Source organism: Diceros bicornis, chromosome 12 (assembly GCF_020826845.1).
Source record: "Diceros bicornis minor isolate mBicDic1 chromosome 12, mDicBic1.mat.cur, whole genome shotgun sequence".
NCBI lineage: Eukaryota > Metazoa > Chordata > Mammalia > Perissodactyla > Rhinocerotidae > Diceros > Diceros bicornis.
The window spans coordinates 13,995,969-14,008,601 of NC_080751.1; the positions used below are offsets into that span (position 1 = coordinate 13,995,969).

Consider the following 12,633-nt stretch of genomic DNA (forward strand, 5'->3'; position numbering starts at 1 on the left):
ATTATGGAAAAAGTCCACAAGAAAAACATAAGTTAAAGAGTTTGCTTTCTCTAGTTTACCCATTAATGTCACCCACCCACCCTACGCAGGTGGCAAGCCTCCTGCGGTGAGCCTTATCATCCAAGCTTATCAACGTCAAATGCTGGGAAAGGTAGCTGTCAAGGCTTGACCGCCTGTGTTATTTCTTAGATGACCCCTCCCATCCGCCTCCTTGCAGGTACCACATCTGCCTGACCTTGCTGATCTACTTCCTCCCCCTGCTGGTGATCGGCTACGCCTACACTGTGGTGGGAATTACGCTGTGGGCCAGCGAGATCCCCGGGGACTCCTCTGACCGTTACCAGGAGCAAGTCTCTGCCAAGCGCAAGGTGAGGCAGGGGCAGGCAGCACCTAACCACCCCCGGCACAGGTGACAGGCTGCAATCACAGGAGCCCAGAGCCTTAGGAGGCCCAGAGGCAGCCAGCACAAAACATCCCTGGGTCTGGGGACCAGCAGAGGTGGGGGGGAGGAAAGGGAGGAGAAGGAAAAGATCTTTCTTCAGCGTATTTGTAACCCAGGCCTGTACAGACAGGAGCCACCTCATTGGCGCCTTAAGAATAATTGCAACCTGTCAAGCCATTCAAACACACACACACATTTAATTACAGACACATTGAAGAGTTATTCGGTCCTCTTTTTATTATTTATTTGAAGTTTGACAAAATAATACATTCATATGGTTCAAACAGCAAAAAGTATTAAAAGGAGGAAAATTCTGGTGATGGAGAACAGATCAGAGTTGTCACTGGTCAGTCTTGGGAGGAGGGTCTGCCTATAAAGTGGTAGCATGCATGAGTTTCTCTGTGGTGGTGGAGCAGTTCTACACCCTGATTGTGGTGGTCCTTTCACTTATCTACACATGATAAAATTTCATAGAACTATACACCAAAAAAATGAGTGTGTGTGAAAACTGGCAAAATCCAGATACAGTCTGTAGGCTAGTTAATGGAACTGTGCTAATGTCTGTTTCCTGGTTTTGGTCATGTGGAATCGTTTTGTAAGATGCTGTCATTGGAGGAAGCCGGGAGAAGGGTAGCTGGGATCTCTCTGTACTACTTTTGCAACTTCTTGGGAGTCCTAAATTATTCCAAAATAAAAGTTAAAAAAAAATATTGACACCTACCACATCTTTTCTAGGTCCTCCATCTACCCAGTTCCCATATGTGTGCACACACACACTCACATACACACACACACACTCACAGTAAGGTAACCACAGTTTTTTGTTTCTTATTAATCCTTCTAGATATTGTAATGCATTTATAAGCCAAATAAATATAAATTCTTTTATTGTTTTTTACACAAATAGTAAATACACACTGTCCTTCCCATCATTTTTTTTTTTTTTTTTGGTGAGGAAATTAACCCTGGGCTAACATCTGTTGCCAACCTCCTCTTTTTGCTGAGGAAGATTGGCCCTGGGCTAACATCCGTGCCCATCTTCCTCTACTTTATATGGGACACCGCCACAGCGTGGCTTGATAAGTGGTGCGACTGTCCGCACCCAGGATCCGAACCTACGAACCCTGGGCCGCCAAAGCAGAGCGCACGAAGTTAACCACCATGCCACTGGGCCAGCCCCCTCACTTTTTTCACTTAATATTCACAAGATGTTCGAAAATCAATACATAAAGAGCTTTCTCATTTTTTTTTTCTTTTGGTGCCTCTTTGCATAGTATTGCGTTATGCAGATGCTACGTAGTTTTTCTCTGAAGATTTCTTGGGGATAAAAGGGGAGGGGTTACATCACCCCGTGTTCATAAAACCTTCTTTTAAATCCCCCTTAAACATCTGACGCTCACTTGCTGTAGTTGCCCAAGTCCCTGTCCCTGCCGCTGAGTCTCCAAGCCCTGCCCAGGCTTGTTGCCCCGCCCCCTCTGTGGCTTCCTCCCCATCCTGGGTCTTTCCCTCCTGAACACCATTCTCCTTTGCTCATGAATCTGGTCCCTCTTGGCTTCTCAAGTCACTGCCCAGAAGGACGAGATAACGCAGTGGTTCTCAAACATGAGTGTGCGTCAGAATCGTGGAAGGGCTTGTCAGACACAGAATTCTGGGTACCACCCTCAGAGCTGCTGATTAAGTCTGAGGTGGGGTCCAAGAATTTGCCTTTCTGACAAGTTCCCAAGTAACAGTGATGATGCTGGTCCTGGGGCCACACTCTAAGAATCAGTGACATAACCAAAGTCCTTTGGTACCGCATATAGATGGTCCTTCCTCCCCCTCGAAGGGGGTTGTCATAAGTACTTCCCGCCCTATACTGCACTGTGCACAGTGAGGGCGCAGGAGAGGAGAGAAAGGAGCCAGGAATACAGGAGGGTGTGCTGGTGGTCTCACCTGTCGCGCTCTCTCGCCAGGTGGTCAAGATGATGATCATCGTGGTATGCACTTTCGCCATCTGCTGGCTGCCCTACCACATCTTCTTCCTCCTGCGCTACATCAACTCGGATCTCTTCATGGAGAAGTTTATTCAGCAGTTCTACCTGGCCATCATGTGGCTGGCCATGAGCTCCACCATGTACAACCCCATCATCTACTGCTGCCTCAATGACAGGTGAGGACCACATCCTCCATGTTGACTCCAGAGGCCACAGCACCATCTGTCTATACAGCTGCAAAGCAGCCAACCTCCATGAGTAAAGCCAGCTGTGAGATAAGAGGGAGTGGTGGGGACTGCAGAAAACTCACCACACTATTCAATCCCTGCTGATTATCGCCATGCAGGCATGAGCCCAGAGGCCACACACTTTTTTCTTTTCCAGGAGGAACCAGAAATCCATATTTTTGTGTGAAATCTTCTCACTTGTGGACACTGGTAACTAAGTTGGTGGGGGTGGGGGTGCAGATTAAAAAAAACCCTCTGTGATTGATGCATATAAAGCAGGTCTGCTGGAACCAGTTCACGGCCTAGATGTTTGCTCCCTCTGCCCTATGGATCCAGAGGGGCTGTGCATGCAGAGAGAGAGAGACAGAGGGGGAGACAGGGGGAGAGAGGGGGAGAGAGGGGGAGAGAGGGAGGGAGGGAGAGAGGGGGAGAGAGAGAGAGGGAGGGAGGGAGGGAGGGAGGGAGGTGGCCCTGGAATAGCATCCCCCACAGGGTATCTTTTCCCTTCTGTGGTCTCTCGCTTTCCTCTTCCCATCCCATCGTACAATCTGGGCCGCTTTACCCAGTTTCTCCCAGCAATTCCAGCAGGACAGAGTAAGCAAAAAGGAGCCAGGGTCTCGAAGGCCTGATTCTGCCCTTACCTGGTCACAGGGGTCGAGAGAGCCATCCAGGCAGCAGAAGCCAACCTCGGACCAGAGAAGGGAGAGCTGGTCCAGAATGGTGGTCAGCAATAGGGATTTCACTGCGGTGTGCAGAGTCCCCAAGAGGGAGCCGAGACCCCGTGGTGGCAGCTCAATCTATCACCCGGAGCACCCCCCGGCCTCTGTGTGGGAAAGGTTGAGACAAAATGCTTGTCACAGGCTTTATAGCCATCAGTCACCAGCCTAAGAAGTGCCTTCTGTGAACGAGACACTCAGGTGCTATGAATCTGGAGACAATCTCATGAACTCCAAACTGTCTCTGTTAGTCGAACTCACAGATTCATCCTTCATCTGAGAGCCTGACGACCTGCCTAAACATTTTTCGGTTAAATCTCCCAGTTTGTCTTTAAATAAAGGCGGATTCTCCCAGTTTAACAAACAGGGAAACTGAGGCACACTGAAGGGACATGATTGGTAGAAAGTCATCCTCAGTCATTGTGCTACTTGAGGGAAAGGACTGAGTCTTGACGTGTGTTTTTACCGCCCGGTGATGAGCACAGTACCGTGCACAGAGTGACCACTTGGTGATTGTTTTTGTTGACGCTGAATTGACCAAAGTCGGCTGCCCCCGCACCTATGGAGGCGGCAGAGCTCCGAGGCCACCCCCAGGAAAGACGCATTTCACGTGAACCTGGGTTCTAGGCTTGGATTTGACCTTGACGACAGACCTTTAAATCTTTGCGGCCTTAGCATCTCCAGCTGTCAATTAATTTAAACAATAATCACACAGAGTCGTGCTCGGGTGTGTCCGTGTGTTAAAGAGCGAACGCAACGGTGGGAAGGCGCTCTGAACGCAGGCTGTCCCGAGGCTCACCTCTCCACCTGCTCTCTCTCCAGGTTCCGTCTGGGCTTCAAGCACGCCTTCCGGTGCTGCCCCTTCATCAGTGCCGGCGACTATGAGGGGCTCGAGATGAAATCCACCCGCTACCTCCAGACCCGGGGCAGCGTGTATAAAGTCAGCCGCCTGGAGACCACTGTCTCCACGGTGGTGGGGGCCCAGGAGGAGGAGGTGGAGGACGGCCCCAAGGCCACGCCCTCGCCCGTGGACCTGACCTCCAATGGCTCGTCTCGCAGCGACTCCAAGACCGTGGCAGAGAGCTTCAGTCTCGACTCCAACATGCTCTCCCAGACCACGGGGCCTTGAGCAGGCGCCGCCACCACCATCTTTGTCTTGCTTCCCTTCCTGCATGGATAATTCCTTGATCTGGAGACCATCAGAAACACCCTAACACTGGCACTTGCGAAAAGGGTCAGAATGGGTTAGGGAAAACATTCCATCCTGGAGCCAAAAAACCTGGATTCTTCCATGTCTTTGCCACCCTCATGCTGTGTGACCCAAGGCAAATCATTGAACTTCTCTGAGCCTGTAAAATGGGAAGCTTGGACTAGATTTTCTCTACAATCCATTCTATGATTCTGGAATTAACTTTGGTGGCGGGTGGGCACTCATTTCAGGATGAAACCAGCAGTGCAGCAACAGACGACTGGTCCGTTTGCCTGGAGCCCCTGCCTTACTTCAGTAAAGTCGCTCTCAGTCTTGCTCAGATTACCCTGCTTCAGCTGGCGGCTCACGTCACATCAGCCTTCACTTTATGGGATGAACGAAAGAAGGAACCACATGAAATCTGAATAAAAGATTTAACCCCATCTTCTAAGCACCCATGAAAAGAAGGCATACTTCTGCCCCCTTTTGACATCCCAACATTTCAGTGCATTTAAACATCAGGGATTGAGAGCCTCACGTTCATCTCCCCAGTGACTGTCCTGAGCAACCGATGCAGGTGGAATATGTCCACTGACACCAGCTAATGTCTGTTAGGGACCAAGAGTCAGGAGACCTGTGCCACACACAGTCTGTCTGGGCCTCTCTTTCCTTATTTGTAAAACTATGAAGTTGAACTATATTATCTAGACATCCCTTGAAATTTTAACATTCTGTGGTGCAATGATTGTATGAGTTTTTTTTTTGTTTATTTGTTTGACCAAAAATTGCTGGTCTCACAAAGAATAGGAGCAGCAAGTCTAGTGACTTAATACCCAGCTCCCAGAGATGTAGCAACTGCTAAGATCACGTGTCAATATCCATATCAACATTCTCCGTGTTATCGTAAAACCATGAGTACTTTCCTTCTCCTGAAAGGTTTTTGCCTTTGACAGAGCAGAGGACTTCGTGTCAAAGCCTGCATCTCACCATCAGGCTTTAACAGGCCGAGTCCCACAGCTGGAGAATGCCATCAGGGAAGACAACCATGTGGGATGCCTGCTGTGGCCTTTTGGGTATCTTAGGACAAGGGCACTAACCCAGAGTCTTAGCTTTATACTAGCATAAGGCATGTGCTCAGATGCCCAGTGAGCGAGGAGGCTGCACCTGCAGCAGCACTTGTGGAAGAAGCCACCTTGCATCTTCCCTTCAGACTCTCTGACTCTCCCCTTCCTGCCCCCATGGCTTTGCTGGCCTCCTGTCTATAAGAAATGGGATGACCAACCAACCCCACAGAACAATCAGTCGTCCAAGAGCCGTTAACTTAATGCTTCATGTCCCAGTACAGCTTTGGGGTTTCCAGCAAGTGAGCATTCAGTTTCTTCCTGTCTCTCAGATCTGTGCTTTCTCCAGATGTAGCTGAAAGCAGAAGCCTCATGTAACATCCATGAGTGTCCTTGTGGTTTGAAGAATGGATGCACATGCGCTGCATCTGTAGTGTGGAGGGAGAACAATGCTGCCCACAAGGTTTACAGCCTTTGCCAGCCATGCTGGCTCTAACCCTACTAGGGCATTGGCAGGCCTGGGGGAAGTTCTATAGTGACAATATAAGCCAGAAAGACCCAACAGCCATATTCTGCAAAGCAACATCAGGAGGGTTAAATAAATTAAATAAAGCCAGCTCAGTGCAAATGTATGAACGGAAGACATGATTTAGGAGCAACAAAAGTCAGTGCCCAAAGCATTAGTCATATTTCTGGTAAAGAATCATGCCATGTATGGATTATTCACTTCAAAGGGATGTAAAGAACTGGCGTGATTATGAAACGTACCTAAGAAGAAAGTGTCAAGGAGTTGGGGACATCCTCTCTGTGGACGAGATTAGAGTTGAATGAATTCAACAAAGACTACTGAGGACCTAACAAGGGCACCTGCTCTGGACTTGGCCCTGAGATGGGAACACACAGCTCCCTGCGCTCTCGAGGAGCCTACTGGACTGGCCATTGCTAACTCACTGGTCCTAGTGGGTCCAGGCTGCCCAGCAGGCCTGGAGGCAGCTGAGCAGCAGATTCTCCACAGGACTCTGAAGACCCACACTGAACATGGGTAATCAGGCCAAAGGCTGGGGCCTTCAGAGAACCTTTTGCAATGAGAGTTCTCTGAGATAATTCCAAAGGGAGCCACCACTCTGTCCAGGGGAAATAAAGAGACGTGGTTGAACAGCGTGCTCACTGCACATAACAAGAGGGCAAGTGGGATGCTCCTGGGCAATTTCAAATATGGCAGAATATCCCCTTTGAGAGACCCCAGCAAGCCTTTCTCTGACCCACTCTCCAATACCCATTTAACTTATAAAAATGTTGTCAGCTCCCATGTGTGAGAAACACTATGATGTGCACTGTGCATGGGTCTCATTCTTATAGAAATGTGTCACCCCGTGTTTATCTCTTAAGTGTTTTCCTTGATGTGCTGTTCAGTAGTAACGGAATATAAGGCACTATGGGGCCGTCTTGGTTACGTTACTTGCTCATTGTGGGATCCAGCTGCTGTCAGTGTGTTATTTGTGTTGTGCCAATCTCTCCTCCTCCTCGTTCTCTCAGAGAGGAGCTGACGTATATCATGGACTCACAGCAGGACCGTAGCAATTGGGAGTGGGGAGGAGGAACCTTTATGAGACGAGCTAAAGGGCAGGAGTCCTTGTCCTCCTCACCCCCCACCAGAACGCTAAGACATGCTGGAACGTCCTTTCTCTTGGAAGCACTGAGTGGAATCCTGGGAAAGGGAGACTGGGGAGCTGACCTCATTGACCTGACTTTCGGGAAGAATCATGTAAGTGGAGAAGAGTCATTCCTGAGGTTTCTATGTTTTCCAGCCTGGGGTCTTGGAAAGAACCTCCATATAGAAATAAAGTATGTGTTTGACTATCTCATGCCTCTGTCTCCTTTCCAGGGAACCTAAGCCCCCTATGAAAGGCTGAATGGGGTGGTACTTTAAAGCTTAATAACTGGCCTAGCCATAAGGATGGAACCCAACACCCAGCAAACTCCTAACTGTGACAAAATGAATTGGCAAGAGGTGGGAACTATTTCCAGGTGGGGATCTGGGATTGTGTGACGTGACCAACAATGTCCCCTGTGAGTAGAGCTGCGTCAGTTCAGGTCCTCCCAGAAACTGACACCAAGACAGAATTAGAAGTGCAAGAGATTGATTGCGGGAACTCCCGGGAAAGATCAAGGGAGAGGAAGCTGGAGTTGGCAGGGGCACCTATGAGACTGCTGTGCAGATCTGATGCCTGTGAAGAAACGGGGAGGGGAGGACTAGGCTCTCAGAGAAAGAGCCTCAGGCTGCAGCACAGCTCTGAGAAAGTCTCGGCGGGCCAACGGTGTGCAAGGAACCCACAGAGAAGCCCTGCTTTGGCAGAAATGGCCACACCTGGTACGCCCGCCCCATGTGAGGTCACTGGCTGGGAGCTCTCTGCCCTTGAACACTGTGGAAGGTCCTGAAGACGCTGCAGCTAGAGCTGGCAGCTGATTGCACTGCCACAGCCCCTTCTCTCCTGAAGGGACACCTGAGCCATGACTTCCACAACTGCCAACAGAGCTCTGGTCCAGCCCCCTGTGTTTGCAAACACGTCAGGAAACCGTTGGCAGTATTAGAAACTTCCATGGTAATCTCCCTGAGCAACCTGCCTCCTGCTTCCCGGGGCTGCTATGTACCGCCTCACCCCTCAGGCACACTCCCTCAAAAGAGTGATGGGCAGCTGTTAGCAGACCAACGACAAAGATGGCAAAGTCTTCGAAAGAGGGAGTTTTGAGGAGAATATAGACAGCCACTCAACGTATTTAGTATCAAAAACAAATAACAAAGATGTTTCTGTTTAAACTAAGGCATCTTAAACTGAGGTGCCTGGAGAAGCTTCAAGGAGTCCACAAATCCCCCGCAAGACCCCACAAATTACACGTAAAATATTGCGGGTGTGTGCGTGTGCGTGTATGTGTGATAAGGATGCAAAACCTGAATCCTCTCAGAAGAAATCATTTACCCTCTGCTCTCCAGAGCAGGAAAGAAATTAGATTGTTTACAGAAGAGGGATGAGGAGCCTTGAGACCTTTAGAGCCCAGTGAGAGGTAGATGAGCCCCAGGGAGAACCAGAGTGGCGGTGGGAACCTGGAAAGAGCTTTGGAACAAAGCCATATTCTTCTCAGCCGCCCAGATGAATTAAAGCTGTAGAATGTCATTAAAGATGTTTGTGGCAGTAAAAACATCAAATTCATGATTAAGGGGTATGCTCACTCTTCTCCGTGGAAAGATGAGTATTTGTTAGCTGAGGAAAGACTAACCATAGTTATAGGTCAGCAAATAACACCAGCTGTGGAGTGAGGACATCCCTATGGAAATGCGAGAACATTTTCATGTAGTCCTGGGGAGACGTGTGTGTGGTAGGAACGTGTGGCCTACACGCACACCGACAGTGTTTAGCCTTAGGAGCCACCCGGCTTTCATAACACACCCCGTGTGGCTGTCTCAAATCCCTTTCATGTGACAAAACAGATCTCCTCAGCTCTGGAACCCAAGAAGGAGTTTCAGTCAAGGCCCCAAGCAGAGGTGGGTGAGGTGAGGACACTCCAAGAACATTCCTCTCCTTCATCTTCAAACATGAAGGGAGCATCCAACTGCAGACGCTGCTTTCCTGAACCCCACAGGCAACATTCTGAAATGCTCTCATTTATCTCTACTGAGTTCAGGAAAACAGGGAGGAAGGGGAAGGAGGCCATGGAAGGGTGGATCTCATGAGCACCACATTCAACATGGAGCCATTGCAACCTTGGTCCTGGCTTCTCTCTCAAGCAGCACAGCCAGCAAGAAGAAAAGGCTGCTAATTAGAAACAGTGACTAAAGGATATCAGCAATGACAGGTGCCTGACAGGTGGGCTGCCCTGGCCCCGTCACTCTCTGATGACCGTTAGCAGTGCAGACTCGGCCAGCTTCAGAGACTTTCACACAGAGAGATTCAAACCTGGGTCCTCTGCATCGTGTGCTAGTGTCCTTTCTCTCTTTCCTCTTCCCTTTATGTCCAGTTTCCTTTTGCTCCCCACTCTTTAGTCCAACAGTGTTCCCATCCCTGGAAGCCCTCTTCTCCTCCACTCTCTCTGCTGAAATCTCTAGGCTTTATTCCCACTATTCTGATGCTTTCCTGGTGCACTCATTAATAGACAGAGGCTTCAGGACGATAGTGAGAACGCACCCATCCCTGTAAATCCCCTTTCCCATCTCCCCAAGTCCCCCTTGCCTACTCTATGTACCCGCCTACCCACACTTTCCCTTCATCCTCTAATCCCCACCTCCTACTCACCCACTTTCCCAAACTGAGTTGACTATCAGAGCGGGGCTCCTAAAAGCAGCAGCTGAAACAAGAGATCCAGCCCCTAGGTTAGACGAGAGAACAGCAAACTCCAGAGGGATGCCAGGTTTCAGTGCTGTCGTCTCCTAACCATGCCAATATATAGATTTCAAGAACCACGTTAGTGCATGATGAGGCCACGGGGTGGAGTGGAGGGAGTAGGGCAAGGCCGTGCACTCCGGCTGTCCACGAAGCTCTTTCTGAGTTTGGCTGCTCCTCTGCCCTTTGCTGACTCACTGACCCCTGCCCATCACCCTCTTGTCCCATCACCACCTGAAGGAGTACCTGTTTTGGCAGAAGTGTCCTGTGGGGCAGTAACTATTCCTCAAAGATTGCAGCCATGTGGGCTGGTGCAGACAGTCAGAAAGGGATGCTCTTAGGGATGATTATGAACATGGTTCTGTTTTGACCTCAGAAATTTAAGGACAACCCAAATGCTTTCTCAAAAAGGGAAGTAAACGTTTTCAGCTTATTTTATACTAATAAGGATTTGGCAGCTGATAATTCAACTTTATCTACTGAACATTTTCCCAGCACCCATGATATATCAGGTGCTCTGTGGGGAATTTGGAAATATAAATTTCAATAGCACGTGGTGCCCGCCCTCAAGAAGCTCACAGTCCAGAGGGGTAGACAGATGTTCGCTATAGACCAGTGGGAGAAACGTCAAAGCAGAGATGCTAGAAAGTGCTCTTACGTCACACCCCACCAAACATTGTCGAAAGACAATGCGGTCTTAAGCACAATATTTTCCTCAATGGCGATGCACACACAATAGCTCACAGAAAATGTTTGCCCATCACATTGACTTACTTCCAAAACTTCCCAAGTTTTCTCATATCTGGTGGATATCCCTGCTTTTTTAGGTCATGTAGTTCCAAATTCCTTAACCTATGCATCTCCCTTTCTACTGTTGATTTTAAATCCTCCCAAATCAAAAGTCAGTCCCTCAGCAGTCCCGTAGAATGTGACCGCCACCACCTATACCCCCACCTCTCTCCACGTGTGCCTTAGGGCCACAGGGCTGCTCTCTGCTGCCCTCTGGAGAACCCATTTATAAAAAATGCATGGGTCAAGAATTCACATGAATGAAGTACCCAACACTAAGGCCATATGCACTCTGCCAGCAGGTGGGGACTTCACTTTGAAGTGGCCCAGAAGTCAATGCCATGAGCATGATTTTCCTGTACCCAGGCATTACTTGAGTTAAGGATTTGAAGAAAGAAAGACACATGTTAGACTCCGTGGGGCCTAAAATAGGGACTTGTCATTATGGGCATATTATCCTTCTGCTTCTGTTCCCACCAGGAGAACTCCCGATCTGATCATGGGAGCTGATCATGGGGCTCCATTGTGGACCCCTCATACCCTTCTCCCTCCTCCCTCTGTGATCTGAAGAGCCCATGCTCCTAACCATGGTGGGCATTCAGCCAACTCCTGGATGCTCCTGTGCTGATCCTAATGTTCCAGAGGGAGTTGTCATAACAGTGTAGTGAAGAGCAGTGGAGAGCTATGCCCACTACTGAGGATATGCAGAGTGGGGGGCACAGGCTCCCAGCAGCCCACCCAGAGATGCTGTGCAAGGCCCTCTCTTTAAGAAACAACAAGGTTCTCTGCTTCTTATGCTGCTGCTGATGCCAAGTTGTGGCAGGGCAGGCTCAGTTGCCCACCTAAGGCAACACCTGTGGGGCAGGTGGAGTTTATTTTGCATTGAATACCTTAGCCAGCCCTGGTGGTCTAGTGGTTAAGATTCAGCACTCTCATCGCTGCGGCCTGGGTTCATTTCCCACTCAGGGAACCGCACCACCCCTCTGTTGGTTGACATACTGTGGTGGCTGTATGTTGCTGTGGTGCTGAAAGCTGTGGCACTGGGTATTTCAAATACCAGCAGGGTCACCCATGGTGGACAGGATACAGCGGAGCTTCCAGACTAGCCAGACTAGGAAGAAGGATGTAACCACCCACTCTCAAAAAAATTGGGCCTGAAAACCCTATGAATAGCAGCAGAGCAATTGTCTGATACAGCACTAGAAGGTGAGAGGATGGCGCAAAAAGACTGGGCAGTGTTCTGCTCTGCTGTACACATGGTCGCTAGGAGTTGGAACAACAAACTTTAAGTTTAACGGGATCATTCTTGGCCCCTCTCTACACTGGCCTTGGACTTGGAGCTGTATGCCATGTCTCTGAAGCGTCGAGCCTTGCCAGCTTCTCACGCTTACTGAATGATTGTCATGAGTCATTTGTAGATTTCCAGTGCAGAATTCAGTTCCTGTGTCTCCTAAGGCACTGGGAATAAATCCTCAAAAGGACAATTGGAGGAGGGGAAGGAGGGTGACCCACACCCTGGGTGTGTGTTCTGGGAGGCCTCTCCTATGGCGCTGGTCTCAGGGTCCCATGGCCTGGACAGACACAATTCTGTCAGCTAATTTTTCAAAAAGGAGACATTGAGATCGAACACCAGCATGAACCCATTCTCCTGCTATCCTCAAGGTGAGATGAGCGCACGCCCTGCCCTTCCCATTTGTTCTCCGAGAGCTTGAGACCTCTTTGGGCCTGGCTGTCAGTGTTGCCTGGATTACACCTGCACACAAAATGGCATGGGAGAAGGGACACAGAGCGAGATCTCCCCAAAGCCCTTGTTTGGTAGAGGAAAAGGGCATGTGAGTAAGAGTAGAAATGTGTGCTCCA

The 12,633-nt window shown here is 49.4% G+C and overlaps 1 protein-coding gene across 1 annotated transcript in view; it reads left to right on the forward strand.

Moving 5' to 3' along the window:
• Window positions 1-4,980, forward strand: part of TACR1 (tachykinin receptor 1) — a 155,514-nt gene extending 150,534 nt beyond the window's left edge. Inside the window, exons 3-5 of the mRNA XM_058550837.1 lie at window positions 218-368; window positions 2,395-2,591; window positions 4,181-4,980. Coding sequence (XP_058406820.1) covers window positions 218-368; window positions 2,395-2,591; window positions 4,181-4,487 — 655 coding nt within the window. The 3' untranslated portion in view covers window positions 4,488-4,980. The remainder of the gene's footprint in view (window positions 1-217; window positions 369-2,394; window positions 2,592-4,180) is intronic.
• Window positions 4,981-12,633: the final 7,653 nt, after the last annotated feature.